Genomic DNA, 23,344 nt, shown 5'->3' with positions numbered 1-23,344 from the left:
TGGCTCCATATCATTTAACCACAATCATGGTCAGATAAAGAGTAATACATGAATGTATTCTTAACAATAGCTGATTTGTGTCTGAGAAAGGAAGGTGTGGCTTTTATACTACTAATATGTGCCCGATGAGTAAAATCCTCTAATCTTCTTGTAAAGGGAATGGATAATGAGAAACTATTTGTATGGTTTATGCAGAGCAAAAATGTACCTCTTTAGAAGAAAATGATAAGAGACCTAGAGGTGGATCTTTCCATGGAGTAAATTGAGTTGGCATTATATTCATTGTCATTCCGTGTTAGTATGGGCAGCATGTAAATGCAATTGTTTATATAGGAATATATAACTTATTGACATATAGGAATACATAGCTTATAGAACATATAATTTACTGCTAAAAGACAGATTTTTGAGGCTGGCTAGATTGTTAGCCTGTGACTCTTATGAAAAATTAAATAGAGCTAGGAGTATGCTGGAATCAGGCAATAAAGAGTCAGTAAATATTTATTAAACACCTACTGTGTGCTAGGCTACATTAAGTGCTGAGAATAACAAAAAGGGCAAAAGACAGTCCTTACCTTCAAGGAACTCAGAATCTAATGGGGGTGGAGGGAGATAACACATAAAAGGAAGCTATGTTGAGCTGATTCTAGCTAATGATTAAATTTTTATTTTAAACATTTACACCTTAGAAAAGGTAAATGCTAAAATTAGAGCTTGATTTATTTTGATTGTCTAGACTTTTAAAAAGTATTAATAATGCAGGATTTAAATTTAACATCATTTTTGTGTAAAAATGCATTCTCAATGTTAACTGGAGATCCCATTTCTCTACTTTCCACCCTAATCTATCTCCCTCCAATATACATACCTTCAATGATGGCACACCTTTTTTTTTTTTCATCTTTCTACATTCTATACGAAGTGTGGGGGTTAGAATGATCTGACTGATTCTACCAATGGGGGTGTTAAGACTGAAGTTTGGCAATAGCCATGTCAGGACTCCTGCAGTAAATACTTCTGTTGGTTCTGATGAGGGAGGGCAGGGTAAGGCCCTGAGCAGGAAGAGAAATAGAGAGAATTAGGGAATCCTATAAAAGAGAAAAAGGCTAGACTTCAAGCAGATCTCTCATCTGAAGAAAATACTAGAGCCTTAAACTGTTCAAAAGTAGTGAACTACTTGTGTCTATGTATACACAGAGACTAAAAGTGTGTGCCTGTGTGGGTATATCTTTACTGTGTGTATGTATGTATTTATGTGTGTTTCTTTTGCCTTTCTTGCTTGTGATTATCCCATCACAGTTACCTGAGTTCCTTGATATGCTCTGTCTATTCCCCTTACATGATGGTGATCATTGTGTTGCTCACAAGTTGAATACCTTTTCTTACTGTAGTGGCAGTGCGCTCTCACCTAAAAACACCCCTAGAAAAAAGCACCAGACTAAGGAAAATCCAGAAAAAGTCACTGTGAATCATTTGTTCAGCCTAGGTTGTTATTAGGGAGACAGACAGAGAGATCAGCGGACGCTAGGGATGGGGACAGGACGAGAGCATGCTGACCTAAGAGCATTCCAGGATCCAGGGAGAGATTGTGAAATGGGGAAAGAAGAGGTCCCAGATCCAAACCAGACTTACACTGGGGGAACTGAAACACAGACAGGTTCTGACTGGCATCTTTGTTTCCCACTACCCAGTTCTAGGTCACAGATCCAGAGTGGACTGAAAAGGAGACCTGTTCTCTGGGGGTGGTATTCACAGGTAGGGAGGATCTGTGCCTTGCACTGAGAAAGAAGTTCAGAAACAAGCCACAGTGCTGTGGCTCAGCCTCCAAGAGCAGATTGGGGTCTCATTTCCATTATCTGGCCCAACCAACAGTGGAATAACCAGGGCAGAAATTCCAGACCAAAGTGGGACCTATAGGGACTGAGTTGAGCAGTATCTCTGCTTTTTCTCAGACCCAAACCCAGGTCAGGAACTTAAGGAACTTAGACCAGGGTGATGGCAATCAGACTTTGCCCTTGATCAGACCACTTTGTGAGCACTGAGAGCCTGCAGGTCCTCAGCCAGTCTCTGAGATCCTAGAATGATACAAGTCAATATTCCATGAAAGTAGCAACAAGATTAGCCTAGACCTTCCCTAAAGAAGAGTGGCAGAGCCTAACCCTAGCATCCAAGTAAGAAATCAGGAAGTAGGCTGGAAAAATAAGCAAACAAAAAAAATAATCCCTTCATAAGATGTTATTATGGTGATAGAGAAGCTCAAGACACAAACTCAGAAGAAGAGAATGACTCCAAAACATCTATAAACAATCCCTCAGAGAAAAACATAGCTGTAGCAGAAAATCAAATAGAATGTTTGGAAGAGATGAAGCAAGAATTTTTTTTTTAAATTTATAAATGGAATGAAGGTGCTTTAGAGAAAAATTGGAAAAGAAATTAGAGCTATGGAAGAAAGAATTGGGAACAGAATTAACATCTCAGCACAAAAGGAATCAAACCTTGCCTAAGCTACTAGCTCCCTGAAAATTAAAATGGGCTAAATTGAAACTAATGACTCCATGAGAAAACCAGAAATATTAAAACAGTCAAATGATGAGGGAGGAGGAGATGAAACAACGATAAAGAAGATTATCTTATAGCAAAAAAAAAAAACTGACCTGGAACAAATTTAAGAGTCATTGAAATATCTGAATACTATGACCAAAAAAAAAAAAAAAGAATCTATATATTCTATTTCTAGAAATCATGAAAGGAAACTACCCAATTCTCTTAGAACCAGAGGGCAAAATATAAATAGAAAGAATTCATTGATCATCTCTAAAAGGAACCACCAAATGAAAACTCCCAGGAACATCCAGGCCAAAATGAAAAAGGTCAAAGAAAAAATACTTCCAACAGCTAGAAAGAAAGAGAAGCCAAGTACTCAGGAGCCATGGTCATGTCATACATATTTTAGCAGCCATCACTGAACAGGAGAGAAAAACTTGGAACATGATATTCTAGAAGACAAAGAACTACAGCCAAGAATAACTTAACCAGAAAAACTGAATATAATCCTACAGGGGAGCCTTTGATGAAACAGAGGTCTTCAAGTATTTCTGATGTGTAGAAATTTTGAAGTGAAAACATGGGAGTTAAGAGAAAAATAAAAAGGTAAACATGAACGAACAATGATAAAGGACTAAACGAGGCTAAACTGCTATAGTTGAATATAACGAGATAATACATGTGTCCTCTCTAACCCTGTCATCATCAGTGCTCATAGAAGGGAGCCTAATTAGGTAAGTTCTGTGAGTGGTTCTACTGTTTCTTGATGATATTAAGAGAATAGAAAAAGGAGGAAAGAATACAGCGAATGAGGGGGTGAGAGAGAGGAAAATTAGGGGAAATCATCGCATAAGTAGACATCTACGCAAAGAAAGGAAGTGATGGGGGAAGCAGTTTCAATTTAATTCAGTTAACATTTATCAAGCTCTTACTAAGTGCCAGGCACTGTGCTAAACTCTGTAGATACAAAAAGAGGCAAAAGATTGTCTCTGACCTCAAAGAGCTTACCATCTAATGGGGATAACATGCAAACAATGCAAAAATAAGTTATATTCAGATTAAATAGGAAATAATTAACAGAGGGTAGACACTGGAATTAAGAGGGTTGAGGAAGCCTTCCTGTAGAAGGTGGCATTTTAGTTGGGACTTAGGGGAAGCCAGGGAAGTCAGTAGTTAGAGAAGAGGAGGGAGAACATTCCAGGCATAGGGGACAGTCAGAGAAAATGCATGGAAAAGAGAGAGTGTCTTGTTTGTAGAAAAGCCAAAAGGTCAGTGTCATTGGAGAGAATAAGATGTAAGAAGACTAGTGTATAAGAATTAGTTCAGAAGGGGTTAGGTTATGAAGGACTTTGAAGGCCAAATAAAGCATTTTGTATTCCCTCCTGAAGGCAATAAGAAGCTACTAGAATTTATTGGGGGGTAGGGGAAAGACGGAATATGTGCGACATGATCAGAATTGCGTTTTAGGAAAATCATGTTAGTGGCCAAATGGAGAACGGATTGGAGAGTTGAGGCAGGCAGACCCACCAGCAGATGTGAGATGATGAGGGCCTGGACTACAGTGGTGGCAGTGTCAGAGAAGGGGACATTTTGGAGAGATATTACCAAGGTGAAATTGGCAACCCTTGGTAACAGTTTGAATATGGGGAGTGAGAGATAGGAAGGAATCTAAGATGACTCCTGGGTTGTGAGCTTGAAGGAATGGGAGGATAGTGTTATCCTCTATACTAATAGGAAAGATAAGAGAGAGGGGAAAGTTTAAGGGGAGGGTAAGATAATGAGTTTTGTTTTGGACATATTGAGTTTCAAATGTCTCCTGGACATCCAGTTTGAGATGTGTGAAAAGTCAGCAGAGAGGTTGGGGCAGGAAAGGTAGATTGGAGAATCATCAACATAAAGATGGTCATTAAATCCATGGGACCTGATGAGATCATCAAGTGAAGTAGTATAGAAGGAGAAGAGAAGAGGGCCCAGGATGGAACCCTAAGGGTCCCCCTCAATTAGAAGGTATGAACTGAAAGAGGATCTGGCAAAGGAGACAGAGGAGGAATGGTTAGATAGGTAGGAGGAGAACCAGAAGAGAGTGATGTCCTGAAAACCTAGGAAAAAGAGAGTATCAGGGGAGAGAGAGGGTAATCAGCACTGTCACCGGCTGCAGAGAGGTTAAGGAGAACAAGGGCTGAGAAAAGGCAACTAAAAGATCGCTGGTAATTTTGGAGAGAGCACTTGGGGTGGAGTGGTAAGATTAGAAGCTGGATTGTAAGGGGTTAAGAAGAGTGGAAGGAGAGAAAATGGAGACAACTATTGTAGATAAGACTTTTCAAGGGCAGAAGAGATATAGGATGATAGGATGGATGGAAGGATCAAGTAAAGTTTTTTTTTTTTCAGGATAGGGGATATGAAGGAATGTTTGTAGGCAGTAGGAAATGAGCCAATAGAGAGACAGAGATTGAAAATAAGTGAGATAGTAGAGATGACAGAAGAGGAGTTAGGCTATGTCATCATGTGAGACAGGGAATGAAGGAGGAGATAGTGGAAGAAGGTACTTATGTGATAGGAGATGAGGAGGAAGAGAAGAGAGAGCAAATGGTCTCATTTTTTTCTGTAAAATATGAGGCAAGGTTCTCAGCTGAGGGAGTGGGGGAGGTGTGAGGAGGGATGAAAGGGTTTGGGAAGAGCTACTGTGAAAGTGGGATAGTGAGTTGATAAAAGAGGTATAGTGGAATTGCCTAGCAGCAATGCGGGCTCAGTTGGGGTTATGTAATATAAATTTGTAGTGGATCTGGCCAGAAAGGTTGTGTGATTCTCCCCCCCGCCCCCATTTTGTTCAGCAGCATGTGAGTAGACATGAAGGGGAAGAATGGTGGGAGCGATTCATTTTTACTCTCATCTGAACTGGTCAGAGGAGGGAATAATACATATATACACACTGGAGTATGGAAATACATTTCATTCAACAGGGAAATAGGAGGAAAGGGAAGAAGAGGGATAGAGAAAAAGAAGGGAGGGTAGGCTAACAGAACAAAACAAACTCTTAAGTAAGAATGTACAAAAATATAGGGCTTTTATAGGTACAAAAGTGTGAATCTGAGAAGGTGCCCATCATTTGGGGAATGGATGAATAAGTTATGGCATATAAATGTGATGGAATATAAGAAATTATGATGATGATGATGGTTTCAGAGAAACTTGTGAAGATTTGGATACACTTTTGATGTAAAGTGAAGTGAAAAGAACCAGAACAATTAGTGCATTGAGAGCAAATGGTAGGGATAACTTGAAGAGAATTAGAAACCCTTATCAGTGTAATTATCAATTATGATTCCCCAGCACTAATGATGAAATGAGTTAATTACTTGATGGTATAGAAGTGAAGGACTCAGAGGGCAGAAAGACACATTTTTTTTGGATGTGGCCTATGTGATTATTTGTTTTTCTTAACTATACTTTTTTTTAATGTTTTTTTCTTTTTGCTCTCCATTGTGTTGGGAGTGTGAGAAGGCAGATTTTTGCTAAATTGAAAAAAAAATAAAATATTTTTTAAAAGACCAAAAATTTCACACTAGTAAACTGAATCATCACTTGATAGCCCAGTTTTTGGACTATAAACCATAAAAAATACTTGTGAAACTAGGTAAACTTGACAATTTTTTTTTGGTAACAGGTACAATCACATAACCATGTAGATGAAAAAGTGCTGTTACTTTATATATGTTTGTTTCTGCGTCACATAAGCAGCAGGACGGTGGACTAGACATTTTCTCTGATCCTCACAGCATCCAAAACAGAAATTATACACCAAAGATAAAGCAACACACCAAAAATCCAAAATAATGTAAAAAAATAAAAATAAAAAACCAAAAACCCAGGTACTCAGCTCCACTCTCTCTTCTCCCACACTGGCAGACCAAAGGAGTGTCACAGGCTTACATCAAAATCCATCCCTATACCAGTCTCCTTCTCCCTCCTCTCAGCTCTAGTCTGTGGAAATTTCCTCAGGCCTTGATAGCCTGCTTGCCAAAATCATTCAGGAGCAAAAGCCTGCTGGAGGCTGAAACCTGGAAAGAGCTACAAACCTCAGAATTACCTGTAGCCATGGACTCTGAACTGCCAGTGCTGGGCCAAAGAACTAAAGAATAAAAGGACATTGTGTGTATGGGCAGCTGTGCACTACTCTACTAAGTCTGAGGGAAGAGCACAGCATCTAGCTGGGGCTAGTTCTGATCACCAAAAAGTCATTTGGGACAGAGACCTAGGCTAATGATCTTTAAATTACCTAGTGTGGGAGGAGGCTGAGACACTTTGAGATCCTCCACTTCCCCCCAGCGAACCCCCTCCCCCAAGAAAACTTCAATTAGAGGGGAGGGTTATTAGAAGTGAGTGATAAGGAAAATAATGGGGGAAAAGACTGAAAATACCAGAGATTCTGGGGGAAAAAAATCTCAAAAGACCTTGAACATAAACAGATACTTGAACATGAAAAAACAGTAATTACAGAAGGAAATATGGCCTCCAGATCTAGTAAGTGAGTTGTCATCTATGAATAAATACTGCAAAATGAAGAGAAATTTGTGGGAGTTGAAGAGAACATGGAACCACAACATGCTAATCCTGAGTGGATTAAAGAAAAACAAGAATTTTGAGAGCAGAATTTATGTTCTGTGCAGCAAAAACAATGAGCAAAATAGAAAAGTTGGAATCGGCAATGTGAAGCAGAACCAAAGAAACAAAAGAGAGAGTAATAGATTGGGTATGCAGATACAAAGAAGTGGAAGACAATCTAAAAGAAGAGAAACCAAAACAAGAATATGGATGTCAAAGACGACGCATAAAGTCAACCTAAGGATCATAAGTCTCCCAGAAGAACAAGACAGGACAAAAAACAAAACAAAACCTTAGCACCACTTTGTCTATATTTAAGAGTCTCAAAAAAGAAAAATGACTTGCCTTAAGTGAAACTCTTAGTAAATTGAAGAGCAGGGACTCAAATACATATCTCTTGACTTTTAAGTCCAGCGTTTTGTCCATATTACATCTTCTACTAATATACAGCCTAAGTAGTAGAATTTATTTAACAAACTTTTAGTTATTCATATTTGATGAGAATCATAAATTATATATTAATTTCCCTTCTATAGCTTGGCAAATAAATTCAGTTTTCTTCAGGTTGTTCTAAGTCTTTAGTCTAACATTGAATTTTGAAAAGGACTTCATGAATGGTTTTTTTCAAAAATGTAATCTGCATAAAAATTTCTGAGTGATTGTCTCTACAACATTTTAGATAATGCTTTTAAACTGAAAGAATTTCACAAATGTACAAATTCATTCTCACAGAAGAGTCTCGCTGTCTCCTTGAGGATGGCTATATAGAAGAAATTGAATAAAATTGATATCACCATCATCAGTCATATGCATCCACCATGATGAAGAGATATGTTTTGACGACAGTGAATTTCTATCCACTTAGATGAACAGAGCTTAAAAAAAGAAGAAAGAACAGCTTTATTTACTTCACAGTTCTACTTCACTCTTGGTGGGGAATGATTCAGATGAGATTACCATCTCACTCATGAATGGTCGTACCATTCTGGTATGGTTATATTCAGGATATTGGTAAATTTCTCAGCAATTAAAGTTGTCAGAACACAAATATGCTAGTGATACATTATACTTTTTTTGTCAGGTCAGTGAATAAAATTTTGAGCATTAATGCTGCTCTTTAAATGTTTGATGCTTTGGTGGGAAAAGATTGTATGCTTTCTAGTGTTGTGGTCTAAATCTGAGCAGTTCTTGGACTTAGTGAATGCAGATGCATTTATTAAGCACTTAACATGTGCCAAATACCATGTTAAGTGTCTGGGAATATAAATACAGAAGGGGAAACAGTCCTTGACCTCAACGATTTAATATTCTAATAGGCCACAACAGTATGTAAAGAGGAATATTATGGTTTTAAAAGTTATGGAAGTGGTGAGTAGAGCCATAGAAGGCAAAGAGATATCCAAGGAGTAAAGAAAAGCATTACTGGAGTTTGCTTGGCCTGCCATAATGAACTCCATGAAATATTTAACATTCAGGGCAGTGGGGCCCCTAAGCAGGAATTCCAGAGATGAAGGGGTTAAGTCTAGGAGTTCTCAAGTCATAATGTTATTCATTTACTAGCAGTAATAAAATAGTTCTTGTCCCAATCTCATCAGTTCTAGATTATAAAAACATGCCATGTTAGTTTCTGCAGTTTGCCTCTTGGTTTATTTCTTAAAGATGGTGACACTAGTAGCATTAGATTAAGGCCATTCAGTATAGAATGAAAGCATCTTGTAGTATACCCTACATTCATGAATTCACAGCATTTTAAAATAAGTCTTATTTTCTCCTACCTGTTTCTTTTTTTTTCACTTTTATTTAGTATTTTATTTTCCCTAGTTGCTTGTGAAAACAATTTTTAACATTCGTTTTTAAAACTTTAAGTTCCAAATTCTCTCCCTTCTTCCCTCCCCACCCCCTTCATTAAGAGTTTCCTATTTTAGTTCTTATGTTTGGTGGGAAATGCCTCTCCAAAAGAATGATTATGTGATAGCTCAGTGTCTGCAGTAGAAAAGAGGAACTGAGAAAGTCTGTGTACAAGACTTACTCATGCTAAAACAGTTTATTAGAGGTTATTCTTTAGAGTTGTCTAGAACAGGAATGAGCAAACTATGGCCTATGAGCTAAATCTCACCCACTTCCTCTTTTTGTATGGGCTGACAGCTAGAAATGGTATTTACATTTTTGATAAGGCCAGATTTAGCCTGCAGATCATAATTTGGTCTCTCAAGTCATCAAGTATTTACATGTCCAATAAGGACAATACTGTGCTCAGAGCTGGGGAATGTAAAGAATGCAAAAACAATACCTACTCTCAGGAAGCTCACAATCTAATTGGGGAATCAAAGTGTAAACAACTATTTATTTAAAAAAATATGTATAGGATAATCTTAGAGGAATTCTTAAGGGGAATCAGAAAGAACTCTTTATGGAGGTTGGAATTTTAGTTGAGATTTAAACGAAGCCAGGTGACGAAGATGAGGAAGGAAGAGAGGGGACAGCCAGTCAGGAGATGAAGTGCAGTGTTCAAGAAACAGCAAGGAGGCCAAAATCACTGTATCATAGTATATGAAGGGGAAAAGGTATAAGAAAACTGGGATGGTAGGAAGGGGTTTTGAAGAGTTTTAAAGGCTCAAAAGAAAATTTTATATTTGATGCTGCAGGTAATTGATTAGGTAGGTTGAACTTGGAGTTATGTTAAATAGGATCCTGTGCTCTAGGAAGATCACTAGTGAAGAATAGACTAGTATGACGAGAGACTGAGGCAAGAAGACTAAGAATTTTCTTCATCTGTAAGGTTAAAGGGCTAGACAAACATGTACCTAAGAAAGCTATTGTTGTAATCAAATGCCTTTGATGAATATGCTTAAATTTTTCTCTTAGACTTCTTCAAATTAATGCTAACACAGGTTTCATAGAAGAATAAACTTCGAATACAAAAAAGATCTTAAGTGAAAGGATGGCTTAATTATTGATATAACTAAGTATATATATGCATGTTTATGTTTTCTAGCAAAAAATATCCAATATACATTTATTAAGCACCTACTATGCTCTAGGTACGGTGCTAAGCACATACAATTCATAAAAAAAAAAAGACAAGCTTTGCCCTCAGGGAACTTACAATCTATTGGAGAGAGACAGCACCCAAAAAGAGGCAAGAAATGGGTAGGGGCTATGCCATGAAGTGGAATCTTGTTGCTTGAAATTAAAACCGCAGTAGAGCAGCAGGTGCAGAGTGGAGTATAAGTATCAATTCATTTAAATTCCCAGTGAAAAAGGATGACACTTGCAATTTCAAAGTTCTAAGACACAAAACATATCATAGACATTTTTTAAAGGGTTACATAAATCATAAATGAGACACTATGGAATTATGGTAGTTTTAGTTTAAGGACCCCTACAACAAGCATCTTATAAATTTAGAATACTTTTTCTCAGATCATTTCCATTTAAGGTTCCTAGACAGGATTATTTAGATACCCCAGGTATTTCCAAGTGTCACTACTGCATCAGTATCACCTGAGTGATCAATATCCAAGGCTGCCTGTTTCCATGGGTTTTTTGATTATATGATTCAGTCATAAAGTCATAGGATTTAAAGCTGGAAAAGACTAGAGATCTATGCAGATGAATGTTCCTTTCTTGTTGTTTTATTTTTATTTTTAATTTGTTGTTGTTTTGTTTTATTGAGCTTTAAGAACTTTGACTAGCTTCTAGGATTATTTTAGAATGATGATGGAGTGAGAAAAGATAGGACCCACTAAAGCAATCACAGAGATTTATGGTGTATATCATTCTAGACTTGATGGTAAAATCTTTTCCTTTATCCACCTTTTCTATAGGATAAGGAGCCCCGTGGAATTATTCCTTTAGAGAACCTAAGTATCCGGGAAGTAGAGGACTCCAAAAAGCCAGTAAGTTTGTGTGACTTCTTTTTCCCCTCTGGGTTAATGGGTAAGTGAGATCCTTGAGGAATACAAGTAAATTTAAATGTATTTTAAAAAAGATTAAATGGAAGAACTGTTGTAATTTCCATTTGGTTGATTTACAAGTCTGCATTTTTTTTAACCTTCTTAATTATTCTGTAGCTGTGTCTTTGAAGTGTTTTATTCCGTAAGTCATTATTTTTTTTAATTCCAGAATTTTCTGTCTGTTTTGAAAATACTTGTTGCCTATCTGAGGTGTTGAGATTTGTCTCTTTTAATTGTGTGATAACAGAGACACTTATTATTGAGCTATAATTTAATATCTTGTATCAAAACTTTTAAATATATATTGCTTTTTTGTTAGAATATTTCACATTCTAACATTTTTATTAATTAGAATTTTATTTAAATTTTTAAATTTTATTTTAAATTTATTTTATTATTTATATTTATTTTAAAATAAAATTTTACTTAAAATTTAAATTAATTAAATTTAAAAAATAATTTCATATTATAACATAATATCCTATTTCATAGGACCATGAATTTAGATTTAGAGTTTAGGTACATGTTTGTCTAGTCCTTTAATTTTACAGATGAAGAAACTGAAGCCCAAAGATATAAAATCACTTATCCAAGGTCACCCAGGAAGTAGTAAGTAGCAAAGCCAGAATGCCAGTGGAGATCTTCATTTCAAATCCAGCATGCTTCTTACCACACCATGCTGATAATTCTGTTGTTGCCCTTCGTGCAGAAGTGGCTAAAAAAATTAAATATTTATTATATAATCAGCCTAGATCATCAGCACAAAAGGCAGAGTGAGGCAGTGGATAGAGAGGGCTGGTCTTGGCGTCAAGAAAACCTGAGTTCAAATGTTGTCTCAGATGCATACTGGCTGTATCACTCTGGATAAGTTAATTTGTCAGTACCTAAGGCACTCTTAAGATCCCAGTTCACAGAACAGGGCCTTATCTGAATTGATGGCAGGAGTTTCCACACTGGGAATTTACCACACAGATTAACCACAGATCCAAACCAAAAATCAGCAAACCCTCCTCCGCAAAATGTAACCGCCTTTTCCATAATTTAGCTATAGGAAGATTCAAATTTGTTTAGTAGAAAGGAACAATAACATGTATGAAACATTCCTGACTGTCCAGAGTTGTCCTTACCAGAGTATTCTTTTTCTCACAGAGGTGGAGCTTCATTTTATGAGTGTTCACTAAAAACACTCCCTTTGAGAAACATATTAATGCTGATTTGTTTAATTGACATCTTCCTCCAGTCCTCCATTCATTCTTTTCTTTCTTCTCAGAACTGCTTTGAGCTTTACATCCCTGATAATAAGGATCAAGTAATCAAAGCTTGTAAGACTGAGGCTGACGGTCGAGTAGTGGAGGGAAACCACACGGTCTATCGGATTTCAGCTCCAACTCCTGAGGAAAAGGAGGAATGGATCAAATGCATCAAGTAAGTTGAACTAGATGAACAAGGAAAGCAGGCTTAGGGGAGCCTTAGCTCTTTCCTCTTAGGGTTTCACTTTTTCAGACTGCTTAAATCAAAGCCTAGATGCCCCTTCCTTCACCAGACCCCAGCCTCACTGAAAAATCCTCAGGGAAATGAATATAGTTATAGAGGATTCCCAAACTACAGGTCTGGGCATATTTTAAATTTCTATTCCTTACAGTATGTTAAAAAGGGAGAACCTCAAAAATCTATGGAAAAAATTACAGAGGAAAGAATTCAGGACTTGTTCAGATAGATTTACGAACTGTAAATAGGCAAGTTACTTAATCTGTTTGCAGCACAGTTTCCTCATTGAAAATGGGGATAAGATTTTTTTACTACGTGCTTCATGGGCTTGTGTAAACTTTATCATGTTCTACAAGTAGGAGTAGTGGTTAGGATCATAGAAGCAAGTTAATGCAGATGAAAATTGAAAATTCCCACTGAAGGAAACAATTGAGACAGCTTGTTTGTTACTGATGATTGAAATCTTTGTATCTGGAAACAGATCTAGTATTCATTGGGAATGGCTCAGTGGAGGTAACTAGTAAATGATATTTGAAATTTGTATATGCTTTTTCCTGAGTATCTTTGTAAGGAAAGGTAGTGTAGTATAATAGAAAGATTTCTGGACTTGGGTCAGGAGATTTGAATTTTAGACTTTGCCCCTGTCCCTTAACCTCTTGGCCTCAATCTCCTCATATGTAAAATAAATTTGTTGGGTTGAATAGTCTCTGAGTTCCATTACTCTACTTTTTTTTTTTTAATTGGGGAGGAAGCATGGTGAAGAACAGGACCTGCGATTTCATTGGTTTAGGAAACTACTGGTGATGAAACTTTCTCTGCCAATTCCATTCAGAAACGACTCTGCAAATTAGTCTTAGAATATTTCCTGGTAGCATTGAGAGAATGTGTGACTTGCTAAAGGTCACCCAGTTCTGTGTGTCAAGAAGCAGGCTTTGAACCCAAGCTTCCTGAGTGTAAGATTATCTCTCTGTTCACTGCACCATACTGCCACTCACCACACTGAGATAGTTTATAACTTAAAATACCAAGATTCTTTCAACCTCAGTTTCCTCACCTATAAAATGAAGTATTGTTATTATAACACCTACTTCACAAGGTTGTTGTAAAGATAAAATGAGAACATGTGTGAAGCACTTTGTAAGTCTTAGAGCACTATTTTAATGTTAGCTATAATTTTTCCATGTTTCTAAAATCTTCCCTTTCAGTTGGTTGATCATGGATTATTCTCCTCTAGTCCAAGCAGTTTTCTTTTCCTTTCTAAATTTTTTGTATTTTTTCTCTAGCTCTGATCAGTACAAGCTGCATCTTACTAACTTTTAATTTTCCAATTTCACAAGGATATTATCTGTTTAGATCTCACAGGAGTTCTTTTTCCATTTTTGATGGTACCCATTATTTTCTCCTACTTTTTGCCTTTACTACTTTACTACATCTTGGCCTTTCTAATTCACAATAATATACTGAAGGGAAATTAGATGACTGAAGGGATACAGAGAAGCAGCTTGGTGTAATGGCTAGAGGCCTGCCCTGGGTGTGAAGAGGACTCTCCCCTGGAGTCCTGTCTCTGACAGATGTTAACCCTGCGACTGGGCAAATCGCTAAACTTTTCAGGAGCCCAGGAAATTCTCCAAGACTACAAACTTCAAAGAAGATGCTGATCTGCACTGGCAGCTAAAGTTTCCTTAACTAGAATTCCATGTCCCTATGAAATCATAGCTCTAGGTCAAGGAAAGAAAGAGAATGGATTTTTAGGGAAAATGATGCTATTAAATGCTATCATACTTGGATGTGTTTTTAATATTCCTGAAAGTATTTGTGTGCAAATTAAATTTTTATAAATCTTTTAAAGTTTGATTTCCCATATGGAATACTCTTTTAGAACACATGCCTCTGTTCCTACTCTTTTTCATTAGAAGTAGCTGGATAGAATTTCGAGCAGTGGATGATAGAGGTCTGGCTCTAAAATCCGGAAGACAAGTATGAATTCATCCTCAGATACTCACAAGCTGTGTGACCTTGTGTTAACCTCTGTTTGCTTTAGTTTCTTCAATTGTAAAATAGGGATAATAATAGTACCTACCTTGCAGGGTTGTTTGGAGGATTAAATGAGATATTTATAGAAGTGCTTTGCATAGTGTCCACCACATAGCAAGGACTATAGAAATGCTTACTCCCTCCCTTGTAGCTTAGGTGAGCCTCTTGCTTCCATTATGACCCTTGCTAGAACAATTTTTCTACTATTTGATAGAACGCTCCTAGTAATATGATGAGTATCTAGAAGTTGCATTTTTCTGAATTGACATTGTAACACCCTAGCATTCTCTTCTCCTCGATGTTCTTAAAGATTCCTTTGAAATCATTCCTACTGTCTCACAACGTACTACAACTTACAGTTGCTTGTTGTAGGTTTACATTTCCTCTCCAATCTGTCACTTTTAGATATCTGTCCACTGTATTTAGGACCAGAGATTTAGAGTTGAAAGGGGCCTCACAGACCAGCTAGTCCAACTTTATCATTTTACAAATCACAAAACTGAGGTCCAGGAAAGCTTAGTGACTTGTCCAGGTTCACACAGGCAGTAAGTGTTGCATCCATGTCCTTGGACTCTACAGACTCAGTTCTTTTTCTACTTCCTCAGGTACCACATGGTTCTAATCTTATGTTAAACAATATGGTCCTTAGGTAACATTTGCCTGTCAACAAGACTACTCTTGTTTGCTTACTTGCTTTTGCTGGGGTAGGCTAGGAGAGAAATCCCAATGGGAGAAATCCCTTTTACATGTGTGTACGTGTGTGTGCGCACATGCTCACACGCACACATCACTTAAAGGAACTTAAGTTTAGAGCTGTAGTTCCCAAACTTATTGGTCTCAGGGCTCTTAAAAATTATTGAGGACCACATAACTAATATAGAAATATTTTTAACATGATTATACACATATACAACCTATATCAGATTGGTTGTTGTCTTGGGGAGGGGGGACGAGAGGAAGAAAAATTTAAAATTCAAAAATCTTTAAAAAATGAATGTTGAAAACTCTATACGTAGTTGGAAAAATGCTATTAAGTGGGAGAAAATTATTGAGGACCCCCCCAAAGAGCTTTTATTTTTGTGTGTCTATACCTATTGATGTTTATCATATTAAAAATTAAAATGTCTTGGTATTATTATGAAAATAGCTTTGACCTCATGAACGCCGTGAAAGAGGCCCCTAGGCCACACTTTGAAAGCCTTCTGGTGTGAAGGAAATTGGAAGGTGGCAAAGGGAGACTAAATGGAAGGGAAAGAAATACATGTATACAAATACATGTGTATCAAAAATCTCTAGAGAGTGGCTGTATGGATTGAAGTTAGAATTCAAGTATTTTCTCTTAACTAAAAAAGAAAAAATGGATAAAATAGTAATATGAGATTCTTTCCTTTTTCTTCCAGCAGATTCATTTACCTACAGTCTTTTTTTCCCTTCCTTAATTCTACCTGAACACATCTGTAAAATGTGAATTTCTAATTAGCATTAAAAACCAGGAAATTTATCATTCCTTTAAAAGAAACTTTTGACAGTTAAACAACATGAACCATTTTTAAAAATAGTTTTTTAAAATAGCTTTCAAAGTAATAAACTAAAGGTGCAATCCAATACCTTTCTCTATAAACCTTAACTTTCTTTCATGAATTAACTCTGAATTCTAGGTTACAATATTTCTGAATGCGTTGGTATTTTGTTCACAACTTTCCAAAGCAAAATAGGACTAAATGGTGTAGCTTATCCTTAGAATTTTCAGCCATCTTTTCTGCCAGTCATACACAGTGAATAGACTATCTTTTATGGTCTCTTCATGCTACATAACAATAACGTTTGACATTTACATTGTAAGTTGTTAAATACACAATTTCATTTGATCCCAACAACTTTCTGAGAGTAAATACTAGACTATATAAGCTGTTCAAGTTAGTTACAAAAGACCTTAGTTCTGACAGGCCTGACAAATTTGAGTTCCAGATCATCAGATCTGTTTGTATTTTGTGCAAAGTTTCACCTGAAACTAAAAATGTGTATTTGATTCTTTTTACCTAGTGCTTGAGTTTTACTGTCAAAGTAACTTGAAAAGAAGTCTACATCATCAGACAACACTGTTGAGAATAGCACTAGAGAACCGCCTGTGGGGTATTTGAGCTTTAACACCGTTACCTCAACAGTTCTAGCTCATCTGTCAGAACTTAGTATATAGGACTAGGATGTTGGCCCAAGAGACCTAAGTTTGAATTTCAACTCTGACAGTTACTAATTATGTTACATGAAGAAGCCACTTATCTAAGCTAGTAGTACCTGTATGTCCAGTGCGCATGAAGTTTGTTCATAAGAATCCAGCAGAGAGAATAATATGATGATAGAAATATGTAGAGGTTTTTTCATATTTGAGTGGGTAACCAATGCCCCCCCAAAAGTTGCAGAGCAGGGAGGTGCTAAATTTTCCTTTCCTCAGACCTCAGAAAGTGAGAAGTAGAGCACACAGCACTCTGTGTTCCTTTTTTGTCCTTCACAGTAGGCTGCTTTGGTAGGAGTGGTATTTGCAATGTTCCTAAATTTCCTTTTCCCCACACACCATTTTGCCAAAAAACTAATGTAGTAGTTTGTTCCCAGCCCACAAAAATCTCATTTATCCATAATGTAGCTCATTGCATTATTTGTTAAATAGGGATTTGTGATCGTTTAGGCCTACACAGAGCCACAAATTCAAGATTGAAGTTGCAAACTTTTATGTTTGCAAACATTCATGGTGTAAATTGTTCAGGACTTGAGTTTTTTTTCCTATAGAAATTGTATTTTATATTATTATTTTTCTTGTCAGTCCACAAAAATCTACTTGTGCCACCTGTGTACTACCTGAACCGAAGTACTACAGAGCCTAATAACTGTGTGTAACTGGGATTTATTATTTGGGGAAATTTAGGAACCCAGTTTGGGAGACTAGAGTCATATAGATTCCCACTGCAATGAAACTGTAGATTTTTCCTTCTCTAACTTTTTTCTGTCCACCTACCCAGCCACCTACTAAGCATTGGAACTGGAGATGCTACAGCTTCATGTTACTGGTTGTGGCTTCTGTAGGTTGGGCAAGAGCTAGGGAGGGGTGCAAAAAACTGAAGATGTAACTCTGTGGGATTAAAGTATAAGGCCTCTTGCTACACAGCTAGCTTCCCCTTTCTTCTGTGAATTCCAGAGATTGTCCTACTCACTTCCCTTTCTACTATATATCACTTGTTGCTTCCAGCTTGGGCTTTCCTTCTTCCTCATCCCCCCAATGAAACAAAATTCTCATATTTTCTTTCCTAATTTCTCCCTATGTTGTAACCCTCAACACAGAAACATAACCTTTTAAGAGGAGGTTCTCTAAATGGGTTTGCTGCTTGTAATAGAGTAAAGAGGAAATGAAAAAGCTACATTTTATCCCTAGCTTACTCCTAGCATCTCAAAGAGAGAAACTATTAAGTGGGGAACATATTTGCATTAAAGTTGCTGAGAAAAGTCTGATATTCAGTATATATGAGAAATTGAGACAAATATAAATGACCAAGAGCCATTCTCCAATAGATAAATGGTTGAAAGGACATGAACAATTTCTTCTTTTCAGAAGAAGAAATGCAGAAGGTCAACAATCATTTGAAAAGTGGTCTTAGTTGCTAAAAATGTAATTTAAATTTGAAAACTTCTGTAGTTTTGTTTCATATCAATAAACTGAAAAAGCTGATAAAAGACAGAAGAACAAATATCAGAAGGACTGTAAGAATACAAGCTGGTGGAACTGTGCGTTGGTCCAACTGTTCTGAAAAAACACTTTAGAATTGTACCCCAAAATGATAAACTTTCACTTTGACTGGTGATCTCACTGCTGGGCTTATTGCCCAAGGAGGTCAAGCACAGAAAGAGCCTATATATTTTCAGTTTTGGATAAGTAAAAAATTCAAATGGTATATAATTTACTTCTACAGAGGATCCAGAGATCTTCATCAAAAGTTAAGGATTAAATGTTTAGATTGACTAGAATAACACTAGAAGGTAAAAATGTAAGAATATCCACAGTGTTTTTGCAGTCATAATTAGTGTAAGAAATGATTACAACTTTAGAAGCATTCAGTGCTTTCACCTCTGCACATCAAGAATAGGTAGTGGTCTGAGTTGCCCATTAGAGTAGATCAGTTGGGTACATGTTCTTGTATCACATGATACCAAGATGGAATTTATTTGCTTAAAATTTCCAACTGATGTTTTCTCTACTATTTTTCATAAGCCAACATCTCTTTCTCCATTTATATGTTTCAGAGCAGCCATCAGCAGGGATCCTTTCTATGAGATGTTAGCAACAAGGAAGAAGAAAGTTTCCTCTACCAAGAGACATTAAGAACCTGTGCCACCTAATTGGATTCAGACTCTTACACAGTGAAGAAGTTTTGATATTCCCCCTCTGCTATTCTACACATGGGGAGAAAGAGGGCTGCGAAGCAGAAGCATCTTCTGCCACTTAGCATTGCCCTGAATTCCTAAGGACCAGCTTCAGCTTTTGCAATTTTTTTTAAGCAAGTGGGGGGAGGGATTGGGGTGGGCAGTTATCAGTTGAGGAGAAGAGGGAACCTGAGCCCTTTTAAGGCATGGATTTATAATTTTTTTCTTTGAAAAAGAACAGAGCAAATCAGCTTCCCTGCAAGTCTCTCCACTCAGCAGGTCTGATAGCAGAGCTTGGAGCCGACCATTTACCTCTTGGTTATTTTTCCTGTGAAGAAGCCTTCAATTCCTGCACCATAGGTACATTTATAAATATATTATATGGTAAAGTGAAAGGTGAGATGGAAGAGATAAACCACACACCATAAAGATATATTTTTGGCTTTAAAGAAGTTTGCCCAGATGCATTATTCTCTGTCCAGTCTTGAAGACTCTCAGATCAATTGTGTTCCTCCCTGGGGGAAGGAGCAGCATAGGCAACACAGGTCTCTACCACCAGGCATTGAGAAGGGATGAGAGTGATGCCCTTACTACCTCTCCAATCTATTTTGCATTGTCCTGGCTTAGTGAGCTGGAGAATGTCTTCTATAGTTTGAGTAAGCCATTGGGTTTGGGAGAAAGGTGGGGTAAGGGTTAAGTGTGGAGACTGGGAAAGGAAGCAGTAAAGCTTAATGGGAACCTCAGACTTTATTTTACCCACCTACCAGGGACTCGAATACAGCCACTGGTGTTCTTTGTGGACGCTGTGGTTGGTGTGGCCACTCATGCCATGGGCTACAAAGCAAAATAGAGTTCTGTTAGTGGTGGTGTTTTCTCATTCTGACTGCACATGGGACACTGAGGAGAAGAGAGTGATTGGAGCCTTTGAGAATATTTTTTTCCCTTTTTCAGAATTAATATTCCTCCTGAGCTTAAAGGAAAAAAAAAATCAGCATTTTTCATTGAGCAAAACACCAAATAATCAAAATGATGTGGAGGGCAGCCCCCATGGATACCTGGGCATGACTGACTGAGTTGTCCCATTTTTATTTTTCTTTCCTTGTTTTCAGCTACTTTCCCACAAAGTTCTAGTCCTCGTTTTAGAGGAAGGACCAAGTCCTGCTTAGTCTCCTTGAGGCTTTGTTTTTTCCTCCCTCAAATAAATAGTCCTTCTGCACCTCCCTAAGTGCGTCTTCACACTCAGATCTCATTTGCTTGATCCTTCCAAAGGATTAAACTGAAACTCTTCCTGCATCATAATTCTTCAGGTGGCTTTTTGAAGTGGGTAGATAACAGTCTCAGCCCATGAAGTGCAACTCCCAGGGACTGTCAGTGGTACCAGTTCCTTATTTCCATGGAATCTAACCTGGCAATCCAAAAAACCCTTAGGATAATTTCCCAGAGCATTTCTTCCCATGTGTATGTTGAGTTACATTCTAGGACACAAGAAGCTGTTCTTGCTGTATAAGGAGGTAACTGTAGTTCATTCAGATTCCCAACAGATCATGGAGCCCTCAGAGCTCTGTATCTCTGGAAATCATTCTGAAAAGTTACTGGGGAGAAAAAGAGAGCATGGAGATCATCAGTAGTGTTCCACCTCGCTATTGTAACGAATTGCTGAGTTCTCCTTGAAGTCTGATAGGTGGTTTAATGGAATGGCATCGAGTGTTTTTGTGTCTGGACCCTCTTTGGAAGGTATCTGAAAAGAGCACAGACCAGAACCTTCCATTTTAGAGCAGAACAGTCAGTGCAGGGAAAGCAAAATTCTGGGAGGTTTGAGGTCTATTGTTAATACCAGAATTACCCCAACTAGGTTCAGTCCTTTGGCAGTGTTTCAGTTCCTCCCCTTGTGAGTTGATTCAGTGCACTGGTTCTAGCAAGTAAGCTGGGGGGTGGGGAGGGTGAGGAGAGGGAGGCAAGTGGATCAGTATTAGTCTATTTATCAGAGATGTAAATAATCTATGTATAGTTTTTCTCCTTTAGATTATTTTGTATTTGGAAAATGGTTGGTTTTTTTTTTTTTTATGGGGGAGATCTAAAGAGATGAGCAGTCACTGCTGACAGGATTTATTTTAATTATTCTGATTTTGTTTTTGTTTTTTTTTTTGTTTGTTTTGTTTTGTTTTGCCATGTAAACTAGAGCCAAGAAACTGCAGCAAATAAACTCCAAACCTTCCCTGAGCTGCACTTCTTTTTTGTCTATTGCGTTCTTTCTAATTCCTGGATTGGGATATGGGGATAAGAGAGGGAAATTGTTACCCAGCGTACCATTATGGTTCTCTGTTTCTTCATTTGTAAAATGAGGGTTGTATGTGTTACTTGTTAAGATCTTTTCTAAATCTTATAATTTTAAATTGTGACATTTGTATAAATATAAGATTGGGAACTCATTTTTTTATGAGAGTTTCACAAAGAAGAAACAATTGAATGTAGTTTTTTTAAAAACTCAACTGGATCTTAATTAAATCAATTAGCAGGGAATATAAAACTTCAGTACATACGTTTAATAAGGGAATTGGTCAATGAAGGTCCAGTCCTGAGAGCAGTCAGGGACTTGTGTCTGGAGCCAACCCATGTGAAGGCTTGGGAAACCTGCTTCAGAAAGTGCATGATGATTTGGAATGGAGTGGACAAGTTCTCCACTTCAGAGCATGCACAGTCTTGCCTGGTAGCAACCCACATGGCTGCTTGAGAAGCCTGCTTCTGGAAAAGAGGAATAGAGGGCCCTGCCATCCACTTATACAGGTGTTCAGTGATTGTTTCCTGTTGGCTTATAGCATGATGCCTGAAAGCCTTTTAATTGTCTGCTCAGCTGGAGCTGACGATGCATACAAAAAGCAGCAGCAGGCCATATCGTTCTGTTTTTCTTTCCTGTCCATCATAAGGTGTAAGGATGACTCTGAACTCTTGAGGGATGGACAAAATACACTTCCTCTGCACTAGGCCAGTGGGGACATGCACTCTAGACAAGCCTGTATCTGGAATGGGGCTGCCTCTTCTGTTAGTATCTTCTTTCCTTTGGTATAGGGACTTGTGAAGTCTCCAAAGGTTGAAAGACTTACCAAAGGTCTAACTGCCAATCCCAGGAAGGAACCATCCTTGAGAAGTGACCTGTAAATCCAGTCCATTTGTGGATCAGCCTGGTATCCAAATGTCCTGCCACCAGGAGTGACTTATCCAGTGGCTGTGCCACACCCAGAAGGAAGCTTGTTTGAGCAAATGTTTGTAGCAGCCTCTTTAAGTTTGAGCCCACTCTACTCAGACTGAAGTGGTATAGGGAAGAGTCTGTCCCTAGTTTTTACTTTAAGTCTTACTGTCACTTCTTGGTAAATAACCCTTTTTTAAAGCCATTTGGCAATAATTGTTTATTGATAATGTCATGAAGATATTAGTTGGTTATCTGATATTGGAGCCCTAATCACTAAAATTCACTGATATTAGAGAAACACACTAGAATGGGATATTGAGCCAATAACACTAGGGGGAAAAACCCACTGCCCCTCAGGTTTACCCTTAGAAGGCTGGGCAGTAAGTTGGGGTAAAGGAAACTGAAGCCTTGTTCTGGGAACCCAACTCAACACTGCTTATGAAATCCCAGTGGAGTAAGGGTGAGAATAGGAAGGGAATGTGGAGAGAGGTATCCCCACTGCACTGGGAGCTTTAGAATTGCCCAGAGACAGGACAGTCAGTTTGTCTGACATCAATTAGAGATTCAAAAGTTCTGGCCCCCAAAGATCACAACTTCTGGGATTCCTAGCATTTTAGCACTTCTTTCTCACCCATAGGGAAATCTAAATAGGGATTAGACCTCTGATTTCGTTAGTATAGGGAACTTCTGGATTTTAGTCTTTAAAGAGTTGTCTGCAGCACTGCCTTTAACTTGTCCCTAACTGAGGTTGACATATGTCAGAGGCAAGACTTGAGCCCAGGTCTTCCTGGCCTTGAGACCAGGTTTCTAAGCACTGTACCACACTGCCTCTCTGAATACTATGTTACAAATACAACAAACATCTAAAAGATATTTTACCTCTGTTTTACACCCAGTTAGCAGGAAAATATGACAGAGCAAAGTGAAAGAAAAAGGAGACAGATTAACAGGCACGGAAAGGGAGAAAGACAGTCTTAAGATCTAAAGTTTTAGTAAGTTCCTAAGCATCTCAATCTCTTGGTTACTTGTTGGATCAAAGTGTTACCATCGCTTATCACTGCTGTTTGAAAATTGTGATTAACCCAATGATCATTATACATAACTCTTCCAGTTCTTTATTTTT

The 23,344-nt window shown here is 37.7% G+C and overlaps 1 protein-coding gene across 4 annotated transcripts in view; it reads left to right on the top strand.

The window, feature by feature from the left end:
• CYTH1 (cytohesin 1) overlaps positions 1-21,260 on the top strand; it is a 168,580-nt gene extending 147,320 nt beyond the window's left edge. For 3 of the 4 annotated variants that reach the window (XM_072645186.1, XM_072645185.1, XM_072645187.1), the window contains exons 11-13: positions 10,974-11,045; positions 12,373-12,527; positions 18,915-21,260. In XM_072645186.1, the coding sequence (XP_072501287.1) occupies positions 10,974-11,045; positions 12,373-12,527; positions 18,915-18,993 (306 nt within the window). In that variant the 3' untranslated portion in view covers positions 18,994-21,260. Of the gene's footprint in view, positions 1-10,973; positions 11,046-12,372; positions 12,532-18,914 lie in introns of those variants that run through there. The other variant, XM_072645188.1, reaches the window with a different exon arrangement.
• The last annotated feature ends 2,084 nt before the right edge of the window (positions 21,261-23,344 follow it).

This window comes from Notamacropus eugenii, chromosome 2 (genome assembly GCF_028372415.1).
Source record: "Notamacropus eugenii isolate mMacEug1 chromosome 2, mMacEug1.pri_v2, whole genome shotgun sequence".
Taxonomy (NCBI): domain Eukaryota; kingdom Metazoa; phylum Chordata; class Mammalia; order Diprotodontia; family Macropodidae; genus Notamacropus; species Notamacropus eugenii.
This window is presented reverse-complemented; position numbering and strand designations above follow the sequence as displayed.